Source organism: Seriola aureovittata, chromosome 5, assembly GCF_021018895.1.
Source record: "Seriola aureovittata isolate HTS-2021-v1 ecotype China chromosome 5, ASM2101889v1, whole genome shotgun sequence".
NCBI classification, from domain to species: domain Eukaryota; kingdom Metazoa; phylum Chordata; class Actinopteri; order Carangiformes; family Carangidae; genus Seriola; species Seriola aureovittata.
In genome coordinates this window covers 12,590,001-12,609,114 of record NC_079368.1, presented here as the reverse complement: position 1 = coordinate 12,609,114, position 19,114 = coordinate 12,590,001, and the positions used below count along the sequence as shown (strand labels likewise).

At 42.8% G+C, this 19,114-nt stretch overlaps 1 protein-coding gene across 2 annotated transcripts in view; it reads right to left on the bottom strand.

Moving 5' to 3' along the window:
* si:dkey-40c11.2 (drebrin-like protein A) overlaps nucleotides 1-17,779 on the bottom strand; it is a 31,802-nt gene extending 14,023 nt beyond the window's left edge. Inside the window, exons 1-3 of one of the 2 annotated variants that reach the window (XM_056376560.1) lie at nucleotides 17,717-17,779; nucleotides 17,402-17,583; nucleotides 32-87 (exon numbers count right to left, since the gene is read on the bottom strand). In XM_056376560.1, the coding sequence (XP_056232535.1) occupies nucleotides 32-87; nucleotides 17,402-17,493 (148 nt within the window). In that variant the 5' untranslated portion in view covers nucleotides 17,494-17,583; nucleotides 17,717-17,779. Of the gene's footprint in view, nucleotides 1-31; nucleotides 88-17,401 lie in introns of both variants that reach the window. The other variant, XM_056376559.1, reaches the window with a different exon arrangement.
* Between the last annotated feature and the right edge of the window lie 1,335 nt (nucleotides 17,780-19,114).

The following is a 19,114-nucleotide window of genomic DNA, read 5'->3' as shown; positions in this document are numbered from 1 at the left end:
TTTCTGAAGAACACATGACAGTCGATCTTACCTCCTGAGTCAGCCAGTTTGAGCTTGTTGGTCACTCCATCATACGCGAATAATGCCCTGTGGGTGCACAGACACACACATGGGTCAGCTACTGAGACATGTGAGACACATTTATAATGTTGACTATTAGAAAACACGATTGAATTTTCTGGACTAAACAACTACTTGTTTGATTTCTGTATGCCCAAGAGGAAAGGTACATCCAAAACATTCATATCCAAGCATGAACATGTGGGACAGCTGGGCACACCATGTGTTCAGTCTATCATTGTGCACAAGGGACACACACACAGGCACGCACACATTCATGGCCAGATGTTTTCTGCACATACTTTGTCTAAATCATAACAAGCTTCCCTGCAGGAAGCAAAGCAACTTTACAATGCACCAATAAAAATGAATTCTGTGCATTCTGCATCTGTGACACATACACTTGTTCACTTTTTCCTTTCTATCTCCCTTTCAGCCTTTGTTACACAGAGGCCTTTACAGTACATGTGTAAAACAGGAAGGCGCTCAGCAGCACAGTAACATTCACTCAAAGTGTTGACCTCATAGATTGATGGCTTGTGAAATAAATGCAGCCACTGCTGTTCACAGCTACAGGGTTTTTGACATTTTGCAGGTGAAAACCTGTCCTACCGCACCCTTCAGTCAGTCAAACTGCAGGTCACTGTGGCAACTCAACAACTTATGATGTGTTTTCATGAGACCAATGCTGAACAGACTATGGTAGTTATTATTCTGAGATGGATAAATATCAGTGTACATGTTAGCTTTGTTGCAGAAAAGTACGACTTCTTAAGAGATTCTAATCAAAAGCAATGATTCCTATGATATGTCAGCTGCTATCTATACTGCTAGTTCAGAATCCAAAGTGATACCCATGTGCTATTTGACATGACAAGCTTCTTGTGTGTGTTTGAAACACAACTGGGGGTAAATTTGTGTGAGTTTAAGTGACTTTAATAGGTGGCCTGCAGAGAGACGAATTTTCAAAGCTTTTTAAGACTGTGTGTGTGTGTGTGTGTGTGTGTGTGTGTGTGTATATGTCTGTGTTTGTGCACATGTATGTGCACATGTCTGTGTCTGACTGTGTGTCTGTGTAAATTTCTCTCTGTAGGACTCCTGGGGGTGTGTTGAGAACATCTGGAGCTGGGTAGCAAGAGCATAAGGCCATGAGCAGCTATTACAACGGGCCAAAGGTGAATGATCTGTGTGTGTGTGTGTGTGTGAGTGTGTTTGTGGATGTGTGTCGGGAGGAGGGAGTGTGTGAGAGACACTCAGAGTGAGACACAAAGACAAAGAGAAAGTTTAAAACTTGTATTTGTTTCTATTCAAAAAGTACTGTAAAAACAACAGCACAGCTGTGTGCAGGCTGACATCAGGCCAGCTAACTCAGTTAGCATCTCTGAATCACTCTGTTATTTTTTCCTGATACAACAAGTCTCTGTCTGTCTAAAGAACAAAGAGTGACAAAAGTCAATCAGTGTGTGTGTGTGTGTGAGAGAGAAAGCGAGAGAGAGGGAGTGTGTGCTGAGGAGACAATAACCATATTGTGCGCCCTATTGAGCAAGCTGCAAGCTGGCCCTGCATGTGTGAGGACGAAGGCTGACACTGCTCTCTCATTTTTTTTCATTGTGCTGATAATTCTGACAAGTGTATCTATCATGTTATCAAGCATTTTTAAATAACATTTTGTGGCAGTATAAGGCAACTCGTGGAAACATTATCCAGGGGTCTCCAGCATTAAGCTTTGTGTCACCCGGATCATGCACAGATCTCGTCAGGGATTAGTCTAGGAGCAATACCAATAGAAACAACACACTCCACTCCCTCATTAGTCTTACCAGCATCCAGAGCTCAGACACCAAGCCACATTTACTGATCCTTGGTCCTCAAGAAATTCTAAAAGGTCACCATTCACAAGCAGTCAAGGTCAAAGGTCGCTGTGCCTCTGAAGGAGTCTTAATTACATGTGCAAATTCTCCACCCACAGGGAACAGGCTTGCACATGAGGATACACTGTGCTGTGGGGGACTCTTTGTTCTGCCAGAGCTTTTACTAAGATGGAGTTTGCAAAGATCCTATTTTCAGACATATTTCTTTCCAGGACTTTACTTAATCTGTCTTGGATACGAACAAGGCCAAGGAGTTTGCAAATGCAATGATATTACAAAAGCAGCTAAAATATGAAATGGTCAGAATCTAAAAAATCGTTTTGAGGAAAGTATAAACAGGGTGAAGACCTCATCCCTTTAATAACCTTTATTGTGCTAAAGCATTTCCCTCTCTCTCCTGTAGTCTGCCTTGAGGAAGGACACGCATCTTTAAAATGCACTGGCACAATAAGGTTTATTGAGGGGATCAAGTTACCGTCTTGAACCTTCGTCTGCTTTTCTGTGGTACTGCTCACGCCTCAAACAGTTTTATCAAAAAGATTAACTGCATGATTGCAACTTAAATGAAATGTGCTATCATTTCTTTGGTTCAGTGAACACGTCAAACTATGTGAAACTTCCTCGGTGCTGACATGAAATGAAAGGAATATCTTTCACAATACGGTTTACAAATGTTCACTGTTCTGCATAATGCATGTTTTCGAAGCAGAGCTTATACTACACTGTAGACGAGGATAATGTCAAAACCTGTGGTAAACCACTGAATGATTATCTGGATATGCCAGCAGTGTGGCGAAGTGAGTGTAGCTCTCCAAACAGAAGGTGGAGGTTCAAGTTCACATCACAAGTGTTTATCCTGCTGAAGAGTCCTCGAGCAAGACAATGAGTCTCTTCTGTAGCTGACCCATGGTGCCCAACATATTGCTTTTTTGTCTTCACCACTTGATTAGCTTTGTTACTGTAATGCTGTAGTAGCATCAGCAGTTTCAGTGGTAGTAACATTTTCCCCAACAAACAGAGCACATAGACCCCGATCCCTTCACACATGTAGGTTTCTTGAGAGCTCCACTGACTAATGAGAAAAACAGACTCTCTTATGTCTGTACTCCAGCCCACCTCCGAAGCCAGCCAGCTATGACCTCAGCTCTGAGAGAGGGAGGGGCAGAGGGTGGAGAAGAGAAGAGAAGAGAAAAGAAAAGAAGAGAAGAGAAGAGAAGAGAAGAGAAGAGAAGAGAAGAGAAGAGAAGAGAAGACTGAAATATAGGGAAAGAGGCCGGTCAGTGAGGGGTGTGAGGGGTATGAAAAGGGGAGCAAAAGAGAAGAAGAAACAATGACGTCATAATCAGAAACATCAACTTTTTAAAAAGTAATTAACAATGAGAAATGAAATCTGCGCATCATAACCACAGCCAGCTTCTCAAAGCAGCTTTAAAACAAATAAACAGCCATTCATCTCAGAGTATACAAAGACAAAGGCATACCTACATAAACACACACACACACACACACACACACACACACATAAGCACATGCACACACAATATACTGTAAGCCTGAGCCAGTATCAATAGGGGTGGTTTGTTTTGGACTACCAGAGCCCCTGTAATACCTCCAAACATGCTACGCTCTACCATTTCAAGATGAACATAACAGAAGCAGATGGTGAGCGGTGCTGGAGAAGGCCTTGTTTTCACTTATCCAAGCATTCCACTACACCAGGCTAAACTCTGAACCATTTGAGTGTGGTAATACACAGGGAGCGCTTGAATGCAGTGTACACACTTCCCTTGTGTTGTAACGTCTAGGAAGACTTTGAGAGATTTTTCTTTCCTTGTGCTTTCATCCATTTTTTTTTTTTTGTTTTGATGCTCTCCGGGGATGCGTTTCATTGTTCTTGTGTATTGTTATACAAAATGAACAGAATGAACCTATGAGAATATATTTTGGGCCTTGGAACCAGCTGCTATTTCTCATTTTCCTTGTTCACTTCACCATCCCCAGTCTCTCCATATATTTTGTTGATATCTTACCATCATTGCTACTCTAAATCATTATTCTGACCCCCATCTCCAATAACAGCACATTTCTTTCCCTGCTACTTCAGATCCTGTAGCACGCCATACTTCTTTCACAAACATGAAGCAATATCTCATCTCATCTTTTCTCCCTCGACTCCACACTTCCTACCCCGCGCTTCCCTCTGACAGTAAGATCTTGTGGTCTCATAGGTCATTTATTCACTCCATCTTTGCCAGCGGGGGAGATATGAGAGACTTGTGGTTATGCACGCTGTTGCGATATGATAAACTGCGCACGAAGAGAAAGATATGAGGAAAATGGATGAGAGGCTGGGAGCTCTCACCGGGATTCACTGCCCAGATTAAACTCTCCATCAGATCATTCTTTCGCTCCTTTTTTCTCTTGCTCATCTTACTGCACACACATACCCAGCGGTCCCACCAACTCTCATGAAAGGCATTAGTCAAGACGGGTGATTTTACCAGTGAAGGTTTTTTTAAAGCACATCCGCCCACCTCCCCCAATCTTCTTACTCCTGGCTCAAAGCTGACCTGGGCTCCCAATGCTATTTTTAGCCTGTCTACCTCTCTGTCTGTGCTGGAGTGGGGAGCTCAGAGACGTCCCCACAGCACACAGCACTCATTTCCTCTTGCCAAACATGGGCAAAACAAGTCCAGCCAGACTCAACTGCTGAAAAAGTCATACCCCCCCCCCCCCACCCCCTGCCCGGCATGTTACTCATATAGTGTCCACGCGGCGACCCCAGTGGTACGCGCATTCCTCCGTCCGTCTGGGCTGCAGAGACGTGGAGAAATTAAGGGTTTATGGGCAGAGTTTGAGAAATGTGAGTAAGAGAGAGGAAGTGTCGGAATGAGAGACTGATAAAGCCAAAGAAGAGAAGAATAGGAGTAAGAGAGATTGGCATTACAGCTGTCTGGCTTGCAGAGGCCTACAGAGTGGTACAGGGTGCTCTAAGGTGATGCATCAATGTAAACATCACCACTGAGAAATGTGGCAGGGTAAATCACAGGCATGCTCAAACTGTGATGTGGTGAAAAATGCTGCTAGGAAGCACACATGCTTTAAATACATAAACGTTTTATTAGGTTTTATATTGTTCTGGTTAAAAAAAAAACAAAAAAAAAACTATTTTGGTTGTAAAAGTGAAGGCATGAATGTCCAGCATCATCTACGATTCGCAGTAATTTTCTCTTTGGCTCTTCATTAAGTGATGAAACGTAGATGTCAAAATATTGTACTCTGCTGCTGAGGGATGGTGTTTCTGTGAACACTTCTCTGTGCTTATTAATATCGCACAACAGAGCTGACCTGGACCCGCTTGGAGAAAGAGTGCCAGAAAGAACAACGGAGACAAAGTTAGAAAGAGAGCGAGAGAGATAAAGGACGTGGCAGTGTCTGTTGAAAAGCAGGTAAAGAAAGAGGAGAGTCGCAACAAAAAACAGAGAAGGGAAAAAGCAGGCAGAGAGGGATATCCTTGGTCCTCATACTCATGGCTTGATCCAGCGGATTCAGTCAGGTGCCCTGCAGAGAGTGGGCTGTAACCACTGTAATCCCCACAGACCAAGAAACAGGGCCCCTTAGTTAGAGCTGCTGAGCAGGAAGAGATTGGAACACAGCACCAAAGACTCCCGCAGGAGAACTTAAAATTACATTGGAGAGGTACTATTCTTCTATTCTTATTTATATTGGTTATTAATTGAACAGAAAACGAAGAAAAGTAATTTACAATCGGACGTATAGCTCAATCGAAAACAACGTTGATGTGCTCATAAGGTCACAAGGCAAAGAGCAGACACAAACTAAAGACAACAGCGAACAGGATGTTTGTGGACCCCCACAATGATGTGGGGTGAAGGCGCATATAGACAAGCCAAACATCTCCAAGCAGAACTGTGGTTTATGAAGTAAGGTGTAACGTAATATCCTTCTGCTGTCATTCCCACTGAAGACAGGACACTCCACATGCCCCTCTCCTGCTGAGATGGGATTCAGCTTATGTCCCATGAGAAAAGCGGTGCATAACAAAATCCTAAATTGTGCAAGAATAATAATCAGAGGCATATTATTATTTTACAGTAAAACATATACGGTCAAACTCCAGTCCACCATAGAGTGTCTGGTCTGTTCCACATGTACTACTGTGTCAGAAGTGAAGCTGGCTCGGGGGGAAAGGCCTTATGTAAACCTCTGGCAGAGACTCTGCATTTGGGTTATTATGTGATGGTAGAGCTTAGCACAGAAACCTTGATCCTATAACCAAGCCATGCCAAGTCCCAATCAACAGCATTTACAGTGGCCAAACAGACTGTCAGGATATCCTACTGGACACACACAGACACACACAGACACACACAGACACACACAGACACACACACACACACACACACACACACACACACACACAAAGAACTTGATTCAGTCAATGCTTCACATTTCGTAAAGCTTAAAATTAGGTTTCATAAATTATAGCAGTATTGAGGCAGATGTCAGGTTTAAACTCTAAGAATAAACACTCTTTCGCCATTTTAATAATGTAAATGATACAACATAATGAACAATGTTTCTGCTTCAGTGACATTTCACCACACAAAAAGTAATCCAACCGTCTCCAGTAATCTTACAATAATTGCAAGAAACTGCAGAAACTGTGATGAAAAGCTTCACCTTTTGCTCTGATAGTTCAGATCAACACAAAGCTGTCGGATATGACATGAATCCATATTACAGTAACACTTTTGAACTCTGTACTGGTATGAACTGCTGATGTGCCAAGTGTTTGCTCATGGTGTGAATTGTTGGGTCTCTGTAAATAATATTATAAAGAGTAGAGTCTAGACCTCCTCTATTTGAAAAGTGGCTTCAGATAACTTCTGTTGTGATTTGGCGCTACATAAATAAAAATTGACTTGACTTCAAATCAAGTAAACTTGCAGGGCTCCAGTGACTCCACTGCAAACAAAGTAATGCTAAAACCACTGCTTGCCTTGCATGTTTCAAATACTTTTGAAAACGTTGACAGTCTGACTACAGGATGTTGAGACATAGGCTGGGAACGTGATCTCATGTTAGTGCAAAGTCACAATCTTTTTTTTTATATATTTTTTCTTCATTTCTACATCCATGCATTGAATCGGACATGCATTGAAGTAACTCGTACTTTGCCACCATTAAATATATTTATTTGTTTTTTATGTAATAACAGTCATACTGATGACAAATTGTGGTTATGTCCCCCAACAGTTGTGCAAGTCAGTTTGACGTATAATTGCACTGGCTGTTTGACCAATAAGAGTACCTGCCCAGATCCACCCTGACTGAGTAATACTGACTGATCTGTGTAATATGTGACTGGGTGGAGGACACATCAGACTCCCTTGGAGACTATTACAGACCACTGAAGCTATTTGGCCTGGAGAGAGTGGTAAATAGTGGGAGAAGTGATGGAGAACAACATAATAAGAAAGAACAGAAAGTGTAGCTAAATTAAATGTAGGGGGGAAAAAAAAGTAAGTAAACAACAGAGTGCATACAATATCAGTCAGTGGGGGGTGAGGTGGTGAGGGGCAGAGGGAGAGACTGGATGGAATGCTGAAAGGAGGAGGGGAGGGAGGAAAATGCCCTTTCTCAGCAAAACACGGAGCCAGAGAAGTTTAGAATATGACAAACTAAACAAATAAGTAATTAAATCACTGCCAAGGACTATGTGACAGAAAACAGCCCTCTCTGTGCTGAGGCAGATGGAAAAGAGCGGGGGATGGACAAAGAAAGAGAGAGAGAGAGAGAGAGAGAGAGAGAGAGAGAGAGACAGACAGACAGACAGACAGACAGACAGACAGAAACTATGCTGCTGTATAGTGGATTTCAATTCAAAATGTCCTGAAACAAGTAAAGTCGCAACAAACACAGACAAAAGACATTGTGAACACTTAAACTCATGGGCAGCTGAACTGTAGCGAGCACCGTGTTGTCAGGTGATGAACTGTGAGGCAGGGGTAGGGGTAGTAGTGGTGGGGTGCGTGGACAGCAGTTGGTCTCGTGTTACAGCCATGAGTTAATCCACAGATAACATTAGCCTGTAACTGTGTAAGTAGAGCTGCACACGTACTAATTACTTAGCTACCACATTTCTGTCTGTGTAATATGATCCTTACCATCAAGCGAGGCGAGTGGGTGTCATTGTAGGCGTGTTGGTGTCAAAGACAGAATGTGACAACAATATTTATTTCCGAACGACACGTCACTATTTTTTAAAACCGTGGACGGTCTGAAACTTGGAGCAGCTCAGTCTTACTTGTTTTAAAGAGATTCACAGAAACAGTATCCTTCCTTTGTAAGCTTTTTAACATATGAACTGAGCAGAAGGAAGCGGTCTAGACCCCCTCGGTTGTGTGTGACATACAAGCTGATTACAGAGAGGATGTAGGTATGTTTACACCTCAAGGTAAAACTCAATTCATTCTGAGATCACACATAGTTCATTTACTGTTAAAATGACATCCATATGCATTTACCTGAGAAACAGTGCATAGTTAAAAAATATTGTCAACATAAAAGCAGATTTCTTTTTTTAAATTGTAAGTATTTATTTGATTTATTCAAAGAGACAGTATGCAGCTAAAGTAAGCTGAACCCTGGTTTGGTCAGTCTGGTCCAATTCCCATACTCATAAAGAAAAGCCCTTTAGGCTTGGGGCCAAAACAGAGTAGAAGCAGAGTTTAATAGAAGATGGGAACATGAAGTTCAGTGTTGTGAGAGTGTTTGCTTAAACAGTGATGGGGCACATGGAGAGGGTGCGCCAGAGGGAGGGATATATTCAGGTTGGAGAAAAGCCACTCAAAGATGGGGTCACACTGGGCAAAACGATGAAAAGCACCAGGGGCTGTGGATAGGTATAAATGGGTAGGCTAAGAGGGGCACATTTAACAATGGCACACAATGGGAAACAGCCAGAGTGTATAAGAGGTTTCTAAGGGGGCAGAAGAGTATGTGGTTATTGGGGGCAAGTGTCTTGATGGAAGTATTACAGGGCGATTGTCGTGGGTCTCTATGGAGTAAATTGTTATGACTCTTACAGGGAGGCATACGGTTTGTTCAGAGAGCTATAGGGGAGTGGATGGGAACAGAATTTATTTTACCACACCTGGCATGGGAAAGTTAGGAGAGGAAAGGAGAGGAGAGGAGAGGAGAGGAGAGGAATGAATGATGATAAACCCTCTTAAAATCGTTGTCCACCGGGATTGCTCTGGCATTTCCTGTTCATGCTCTGTCCCACATTGCTCCGCACACACACACACACACACACACACACACACACACACACACACACACACACACACACACACAACACACATAGAGGAATAGCCCCCCCTTATTATGGGACCATTAAAACATGATGGCATCTTATCTTCAACCATTTCCTTCAGTTAAACAAAGCAAACTCTCTCAAGTATCACATATCCACTTAGACCTCACTTAGACCTCTTCTCAGCAGCCTCTCTTACTGCTTTGATGTTTCTCTCATTCCTCTTCACCCCTACACCTGTCCTCCAATCTCTCCCTTTTCTCCACCCTATCACTCCCCCAACTTCAGTCATTTGCTGATTCTGCTTTTCAACAGCCTCTTGCCAAGACCACCCTGCTGAACTTGCCTTCACTCACAGCATTGCTTGCTCTTGCCTCTCACGTGTTGTTCTTTCTCATCTTGTTATTCCTCTATATTTCTTACCAAGTGTCCTTGCCCATTCATTTGCAACCCCTTCCCAGCCTCATCAGTCCTTCTCCACTCATCTCCCCCATTCCATTCAGTCTCTCTTAACAAACAACGTAGCTTTCCCACCAGGGTCGTCAGGACAACAGAGCCCCTCTGACTCTCCTCACACACCCACAACCCAATCCCACCACCTGCGAGTGAACAAACAAGGCAGGGAAAAAGGGAAAGTGGAAGTCTCAGTGAAGGCCCTGCATCCAGTGTGACTTGTGCTGCAATACGGTAATAGTTAACCCTCAGAATATCACAATTATAATTGCGTTGCTCCTTGGTAGCCATGGTGAATTGGGAGCAATTGCTTAAGCAACTTGGCAAACACAGCTGATGGCACTTCACAGTGTCATGGCAGCTATGGGGAATGAGAAAGGACTGTGTCACGGTGCACACTTGTATGCATGAGGGTGTCAGTGCATATGTCTGACGATCTCATAACCGTGTAATTAAGAGCAAAATAACAAGACATATGTTATCATCTGTCAAAAGATTTGTGTGCTGTCAGACACTGCTAGTGTTGCGCGTGGCACGTTCACCTCATAAGAGAGCCACAGCCACACAGAACATGACAAGACGTGTCAGCATATGCTTGGTTACTTTCATAACATTCATTCAGGGTCTTTATTGGCATGTTTCGGCTGCCTTGAAATAAAGATGCGAGAGGGGAGAGACTTTAAAACGCATCCTAATTTTTCTCAGAAACAGGTTGGTTTATTTCTTGGAATTCAGGCAAAAGCAACACAACTGTTATCTCTCTATCTCTCACGATCTTTAAAAGAGTCATTTACTTTGACCTCGTTGACCTCATTCATCATTGCATATGACTTAATTCTTCAGCAATGAGGCAGCTGTGTGGGAGATACTCGGGAGCTGGTGGGCCAGATCACTGTCTCACTATATCCTGCTTCAGTATATTGCAATCCGAGCATTAAGGCAGTTTTCAGATAGTTAGGCCACTCTCATAATGGAATAGAGTCTTAACGTACTTGAGTGCCAAGGGCTTGGTTCCACAGATTATATCTTTGGAAAACCCTGCAACTCAGATACACGTAAACATCAGCAGAAGAATCTATTTGTGTGATATCATTGTTGCTCAGATATCCAGTGCTGTACCAACCGAGTCCAGCAGTTGGATCTTGACCCAGACTCAAGCTTGAGGACTCAGACTCAGGTAACGGGGACTCAAACACTGAGGACTCGAGACTCAACTCGGACTCAAGGTTTAGTGACTTGACTGTGACACTGCAAGATATCCCTTGAAAGTGCCTCAGCTGGACAGACACACACATCATGCACCATATTCGCTCTCTTGCCAATGTTTGAAGAAACACTATAATACAGATGTTTTTAGACAGCTATCTGACACACCCTTGGAAATAACACTCTGTCTGCTACACTCAAGGTCCATTAGTTAGATTAAACAAGCAATTCACCTCAGTCCAGCTTCCATTTTTCATAGCATTAAAGATTCATCTGGTTTCATAAAGATACAGCCAAACTTTTCCAACAGAGTCTCTCAGGCTTTATCTTGAGCTGCAAAGGGCAACAGTAACATATTTGTTGTGTCCACTGCTGTAGGCATAAAAAGGAAAGATTTCCAGTGGAAAACAATGCGTTAGAGGGCATCTGGATTAAGGTCAACAGCTCTGAGGCACTTCTTTTGTTGAATGAACAAAAGGAGGATTTGATAGAAAGGTCTGGTGCAAGGACAACTGACAGAATACTTGTTATGTTTTTGTTATTGTTCACGACAACCTCTATATAAAACTTTTACTATAGTAGAACAGATATGCCACACCCTCTGGATACAATGCCGCTTTATGGTTAATAATGTTGGAGTTATTTTGTTTCCAATAGAAAACTGACACCGAGGAGCAACAACAGCACTGCAGTGCCACCAACTCATGAAACATTAATTACTAACCTTTTGCGTCTTCTATGGTGCAATTACAAGTCACACTTCAACACGGTGTCAATTTGTGGTCTTGCACCCATCCGTTTGCACGCTAAGAAACTCACAAATACAGAGACACACACACGCACACACACACACAAACAAAATACACTCATACAGTGTAACCTTCTGCAGTCGTCTCTCATCATGCCTGAGACCCAACATTACCTTGCAGGTTCGTCTTAGACCCCAGATGAAATCTAAACAATGTTTAAGGGAGGAGTAAGCAGTTGTTTAGTGATTACTGCTCGAATCGTTTCTCTAAGTTCACTAAACAGAGATACTTATAACAGCCATTATAGCCCTCATAGTCATCATCTACCAACATGCCACCCACAGACTTGCTCACACAAGCAGCTAGGCAAGATGAGGGTACTGTTTTGCAGAAGGCACACCCACACAGTGCTGCGGTCAGGTGCATGTTGGAGGTGTGCAATAGCTTTTAAAGAATCTTGAATACTTAATCTTTGCCCTAATGTCACAGTAAAAGACTTTGGATGGCCTAAGCACTGCAAGGTTTTCACAGCAACAGTAAGTGATCAGATGCAAACCTCTTTGGAAATCAGTGGACATCTATGTCACACACTATGACAGCTATTGTAAAGTATTGTACAGGAAGGAGAGAGAGAGAGAGTGGACTGGGCATTGACCCAGTGTAACTGCCAGTATGCCGCTATTTATATCAAGGATCAATCAAACGTCCTGTTATCATTCAGCCTGACAACAACGCTGTGTGTGGCCTTTGAAGCCTTTTCCTGAACAGCCAGAGGAAACCAACCAGACTGCTTGTTTCCTTCTATGGGATTCCAGAGTCAGGTGATCAGTAGGTTTTGTTTCATCATAGAAAGCTATGATAGATAGCCAAGATAGATGAGGATTACGGAACAGCTCATGTGTCAGCACCCAGCATTAATATTGCTGTTGGATCTCTTTTTGACAGGTGGGTCTTTGTGAATAATTAAGGAACTGAACAGAAAAGCAGAACCCGTGCAAGGAAGTTCAGGCAGTGGGTAACTTCTTGATAACAGCGTGATGATAATGTTTGTTTATCTTTACAACCAAGATAACTGACCTGCTGCATTTGCACAGATAATCTCCCTTTGGAGTCAACAAATACTGTACACCTACAGTATACATAAGCACCAGCACTCAAGGATGTGCATCCACACACACTGGTAGCCCTGCATTTTACCTTCTTCCCTCCAATCCTCTCCCAACACCCACAGGTGTATTCCATCTAGCACGTAACTTTAGACCCAGGAACTTTTCAGACCTTGGTTAATCATGCATGAGCCTGTGGAAATGTTGGCAAGTAGCAGCAACACAGACACCCCGGGCCAATGATGAAGTAAAGGCTCTTCCATTTATCATCAGCAGGAGAGTCCCTTCACAAGAGATCAGAGAGGATAGTGTGTTGCTCCTTAAATGAAAATCAGTAAGATTGATTACTCAAGTTTTCAACAGACTGTCAAAATGAAAGAAAAGACAAACAAGGGCAAAAATAAAAAGATACTAGAATTACCACCTTGGAGTTGTTTGTCTCCACCAACCAGCCAAGTTGCAGGAAATATGGTCACAATCCCCCCTTCTTGAGTTACAGCATTAAATAATGGCCAGGAGTGTTATTGAGAACATTATGATGTCACACTGAAGCTTCATTATTTTATCCAATTAGACATTTGTGTTAATTTGTGTCATAATTAGCGTATTCATTTGTGGAAAACGTGTTTTGTGAAGTCACAGTGACCTTGACCTTCGATTTTTTACCACCAAACTCTAATCAGTTCATCCTTGATCCAAGTGAATGTTTGTGCCCGATGTAATGAAATTCCCTCTACTCAGATATCATGTTTATGAGAAAGGAAAGATGGAAAAATGCACATGCATGCGTACTGACGGGCAGTTGGACATACGACCCAAAAACATAATGCCTCCGGCCTTGGTTGTTGCCATCTATATCTATATCCAGATAATAAATGAATACAGTTGGTTAAAATGTGTTGTATTACAATACTCGAGGAATATTTTCTAACAAAAGGAACTTCATCTTGAGCCCCATTTAAAATGTATTACTCAAATAAATTGGAGGCCTTAAAAAATGAGTGTTCCCAAAGGTTTCTATTTCAAGACGCTACTAAAACTGAAACTTAATATTTGTAATTCCATGACCTGCAATACCATTTGGTGTCAGATCACTTTGCAGCTACACTTCTGCCAAAAGACTGGTCACGAGTAAAGGCTTTAACTTATCCTTCAACAGTAAGTTCCTCTTCACTCCTTGGGAAATTCTTTTACTCTCAAATAAATTAGTCTTTACCTGGTAAAGTAATATCTGGACTGGTTAAAAAAATAAAAAATACACAAACAGGTTTCATGAATTTTGTATGTCTGTGTCAGCAATTACTAATATTACAGCACATCTGTCACAATATATCTGTAAAGTCACTTTCTAAGAAGCTTGTTTTATCTACGGAAATATGGCTACACTACACGTTTCACACGTACAGCCTAGAATGAATGAAGACAAGACTGACTGGTCTCTGAGTAATTCATCAAAACTGAATCACTCTGTTACTACAAAGAAATCAGATATTTACTTAATGCGTCACTGCTTCGCTGTAATAAGAGAGCATGGTGAAACACTTAACACAAGCACAGCACACAGTATCCAAGTGTGGACTTCAAGAAAGATGTCTATGAAGAAGGTGTGTTCAGAGTCACCAGGGTCCACAGATGTCTGGATACAGCACACACCCAATTCTGATGAAAAGAGGTCACACTGCTTCACAGCTCAGTAGGAATTCCCATCTGATATGCTTTGCAAGGCTGAAACAATGCTGTAAACATTTTCTAAACTGATTTTTACCCCCTCTTTTGCATGCTTGGCTAGGCTGGTGCTGGAGTCTATTTGATATTTGGCAGGAAAATACCTCTGGTAATACATGCTGGTTTGGAAAATTGTTCTTATTTACACTGTCTCGCTGGCTGAGCTGCAAATGTGTAAAATGTGCAGAACAAACCATTGACGGAGGGAGTTTATTGAATTGTTAAAAACAAAGGTTTTTTGTTTTTTTTACGTTTGTGCTACAACTTCAGCTTGTAAAAATGAAAATCAAAGGCTCATATGAAAGATTTCAGCGTAGTTGCTTGTAAATATTTCCATTTGTACATGGCCCCATTAGGAGCAATGACCCTACCTAAAGTGCCTATTTGACTCATTTATTCTGCTGTAAACTGGACATAAATCTTGATTTCTCCTGCTAGGAATTAGAAGTATTTCCTGCTCTGAGGATTGGACAGTGTCCTTGGGAACATGCTTTTTCACTGTTTCTCTTTCTTTCTGTCTCTCAAAGCACACACAAACAGAAAACACATGCAGACGGAGCAGGTTTCCAGCCTACGAGCGAGACACTTTGTAGTCCTCAGTGGTCTGGGAGACTGAGGAGAGACCTCCAAGGCTGTATGTTGAGCAGAGAGGTCTGAATGAGGGATGCATTGAAATTGCTCCTCTTTTCTTCAGAGTCTCACCCACAAAGGGTCTGTTTCCCATTCAGGACACAAGGTCATTAGATAATACACACAGGGACCTCAAGGCCACACAGTGGGGGCGGGATCGTTCAACAAAACAAGCTTCCTACCCCTCTCCACGCAAACTTCTCAACGCCCTCGACTCAATTTAATAGTCTCCGCATATTCACATCCAGAAACAAATATATTCACATGCAAACTCGCATATAAAATCCCTTCAACCTACAACCAGACACACACAAACACACACACGATGGGTGTCTTTCTCACTGGTTTGACATTGGGAATCATGACATCATCGTGTCCCTCTCCCACCTCTCTATTCAGTTCCAGCAGAGTTATTTAGCCTTCAAAAGTGGGCTCAATGAATGCTGGGGGATTTCTCTCTCTCTTTCTCTCTCTCTCTCTCTCCTTTCTGTTTCTCTTTTTATTCTCTTGTTCACACAACTTAACATGTGCATGGATAGATGCATCTGTACGTGTGCGTGTGTGTGAGAGAGAGAGAGTTTCTGTGATTGTCTGACAGGCAGTGGGTTGGCAGAGACACAATCCAGGTCTATTGTTAACTGAAACTTAGGGAAATTCTCTTGAATGAGGAACTGCTGGATCAGTGAAGTGTCAATATGGAGGTGTTGCCATGGGACAAAACCTCCACAATGATACTGAACATGGAAACTTTTAGATATTTTTCCAAATGCAAGAAAGAATGGAAACTGAGCATGTTCTGCCCGGAATGGGGAAACTTCTTTCCCACCCCATTCATGAAGATGTCAGATTTCAGATTGTCAAAAGTAACACATAGTGTTCCTTAAACTCATTTCCTCAAGTCTGCATGGCGTCATGAAAAGCCAGGAAGAAAGTGGGAAGAAAGTGAGCAGGGAAACCATGTGGTAGAGAGAGATGTGGGGCAGAGGAAGATGAAACAGAGACAGACAGAATCAGTCCTTCACTTCCACATGACCATACATGTGGGCTTGAGCCTTGGCCTACTTCCCCAAAACTATAACTTGTGAGTGGATACGTGGAAAGAGAGGGGTCATAGTATGTCTAATTCTCCCAGTGAGAACATGTCTGTAGCTTAAGATGACAATACCACACACACACACACAGTATAAGAGAAGGAGAAAGAGGATGAGACAGGCAGACAGAGTTGGCAAGTGGTACTGTTTGGAAAAGAAGGATTGGGCACCATAGTGACAGACCAGCCAAACCCTGTGACAAAAGGACAGAATGAGACAAGCGTCAGGTGCTCAGGAATAAATGGAGTAAATCAGTCCAACTTTCCATGAGTTAAAGAATCATCTAGAGTCGAAATCTAAGTCGGAAATTCAAAACATCGAGCAAGTTCTGCCATAAAACACTTGATTGTCTGGTTCTGGATTCATGTTTCAGGTCCACTCTGCACAGTTGGTTTTTAATATCTTGTTCCTAAATTAAAATACATTTATTCATTGGAGACATTTATTGCTCAACAGTAGTTGATTGGTTACTATTGGTTACTATTGGTAATACTGGTCATTATTGGTTACTGGATTGTACTCCTGCATGCATATTATGCTGTCTGTCAAATTAAAGCTCCACTCCATGAAAGACAACCCCTGTCAGAGATCAGCACGAGCAGAAACATGATCCTCAGCACAAAGAATGAAGCCTCGCAGCTCATAGGGAAGAATAGCAAAGTCATGGAGCGTAAGGCCTGGGTGAGGAAAGCGGGCCGCCGGCCAGGTGCTGCGCTCTGAGCCACACCAGCCGCCTAGCGTGTGTAATGGACGGCAATCCACACCTAACATCAGCTCTCCCGGAGGAGGGGGAGACTCAATACATCCCTGTGCCACTAAACCAGTCTGCATGCATTTGTCATGGCTGGACTTGTAAATATAATCCAGGTTGCGTGCTAGCCCTTTGCTGGTCATCTCTGTATCTCTTATTGGATTAACTAAAATCAAGCCTCTGTTTACGCAACAGCCACTTTGGTTGTGCGTAAACGCGGCCAAGGCTCATTCAGAAAAAAAAACAAGATGGAGAATATGAACGTAAAAGTTACTGATTCAACTTCGTAATTTCCTCATTATAATGACGTAGAATTATTATAAAGTTGACAATTAAAATTTCATGTTAATGTTCAGACAAATCAGGTTGTGCTATGGCAGGCAGATGCAATTTTTCTTCAAGAGCACTATGCATTACCAGTTGGTGGAGGAGCGGGGGTTGAGGATGTCTTCTTTGGCCGTGAGCAGCGACAGGCTGTAGGTATCAAGGTTGACCGTTCGCGTGCTCATGATGGCAAAAAGTTTCCAGACCACTCCCGCAGCTTCTCTCTACACAGGTCCAGCTTTCGGGGCTTCCAGTTTTCGGGATCACGGTATCTGCTGGAAAACAGCCACAGCGGAAAAGTGAGGGTCTTTCACGGCCGAGAAAACTGCAGTAAAGGTATGCAGGGGTTCATGCAATGTGGGCTTTAGTTCCAAATCGGAGCGATCTGTGCAGGCGCTGCGTACTCACAGCGTGGAGGAGACTGCGACTGCACACTGGTCTTTGTGCAGCGGGGTAGAATAAGTTTTCACTAAAAAGCCCCACCTCCCGTTGAGAGAGTGGAAAGCATAATGACTTCACTAGCTGGGTCACTTGGAAGAAAAGTGCAGTGCAACCAGTGAGCAGCACGTATAGGTCTCATGTATCCTCTTTATCCTGATACTCACTTTGTAAAATTCGTCTTCTATGAGACAACTTGTCAGCCCGTCAATTGCCGTGCACTTTGATCAACACTTGTTGAAGAGCACTGGAGTTATTTCACCGTTATTTACACAATACTGCTCACAAATGAATAATGGCTTAGGGCAAAAAGCCTGGATCCGTCCAATAAATGTATGTATTCCATATGTTATTGTTACTTTTCTTTGAGCAGAAATGCAGATTAGGAATTATTGCTGTGGTTGAGCGGGGCTACAGGAGCAGTCAGGATACTTTGGATCTGCCAGTCTCTCTTTGTCTCTTTTTGTCTTTGAATTGGCCCCCACTGGCCCTTGGCAGACTCCAGAGAAGCCATTTACAGTGCGGGCAATCTCTGAGCAAGCCAGAGAAGGGCCAATTTCATGGGAACTGAGTCTGAAGCAGGCTGCACATTAAAAGAAGGGGAGCAGGGGAGGCTGTTTCACTGTTTAAGAACAGCTGGGGGTCTGTTCAGTGGTTGCCCAACAGTGACACTAACACACACAAAGTAAACTGACCGCACGATCACGCACACACACACACACACACACACACACACACACACACACTGCCATGAATTGATGCACATACAGGCTCACACATGCACAGACTGTGAACTCTGGACAAACTCCCTCCAGACATGCAAGCACACACACACACACACACACACACACACACACATACACACACACACGCATACACACACACACCCACGCAAACACACACACAGACACTCACACACTCATGCGTTGGTATTTGACTGTGGGTCAGTGGCATGGGGGTTTAAGATCTTGGATTATGGGAATGTTCCTGAGCTCTGTAATTTACTTAGCAGCCATTCTTAGATAATCCAGGACAGATGTAGAGGATAAAAGTCACAGGTTTTTATTTTCAGATGTGTCAGACTCAGGCTGGAGTTGACCTCATGAAGCTTGATTTCAGATCGCCTTTCCCGACACAATCACCCATGAAAATAACCCTTCCCGTTTAAGGCAAGAGTTCCCAAATTCGTGTTTGTATTACTTTTGTTTGGGCACAGTTTTCACTGTCATCTGATTCTCCGTTATGCCAGAATCAGTGAAATAATTAACTGGTCTATGTTGCAATTTAACAATTTAATTTAACACTTTTCGATTAGAAGAGAGCAGGCCACTGGGGAAAAAAGAAGATATCTCTGGTGTTAAATGGCAT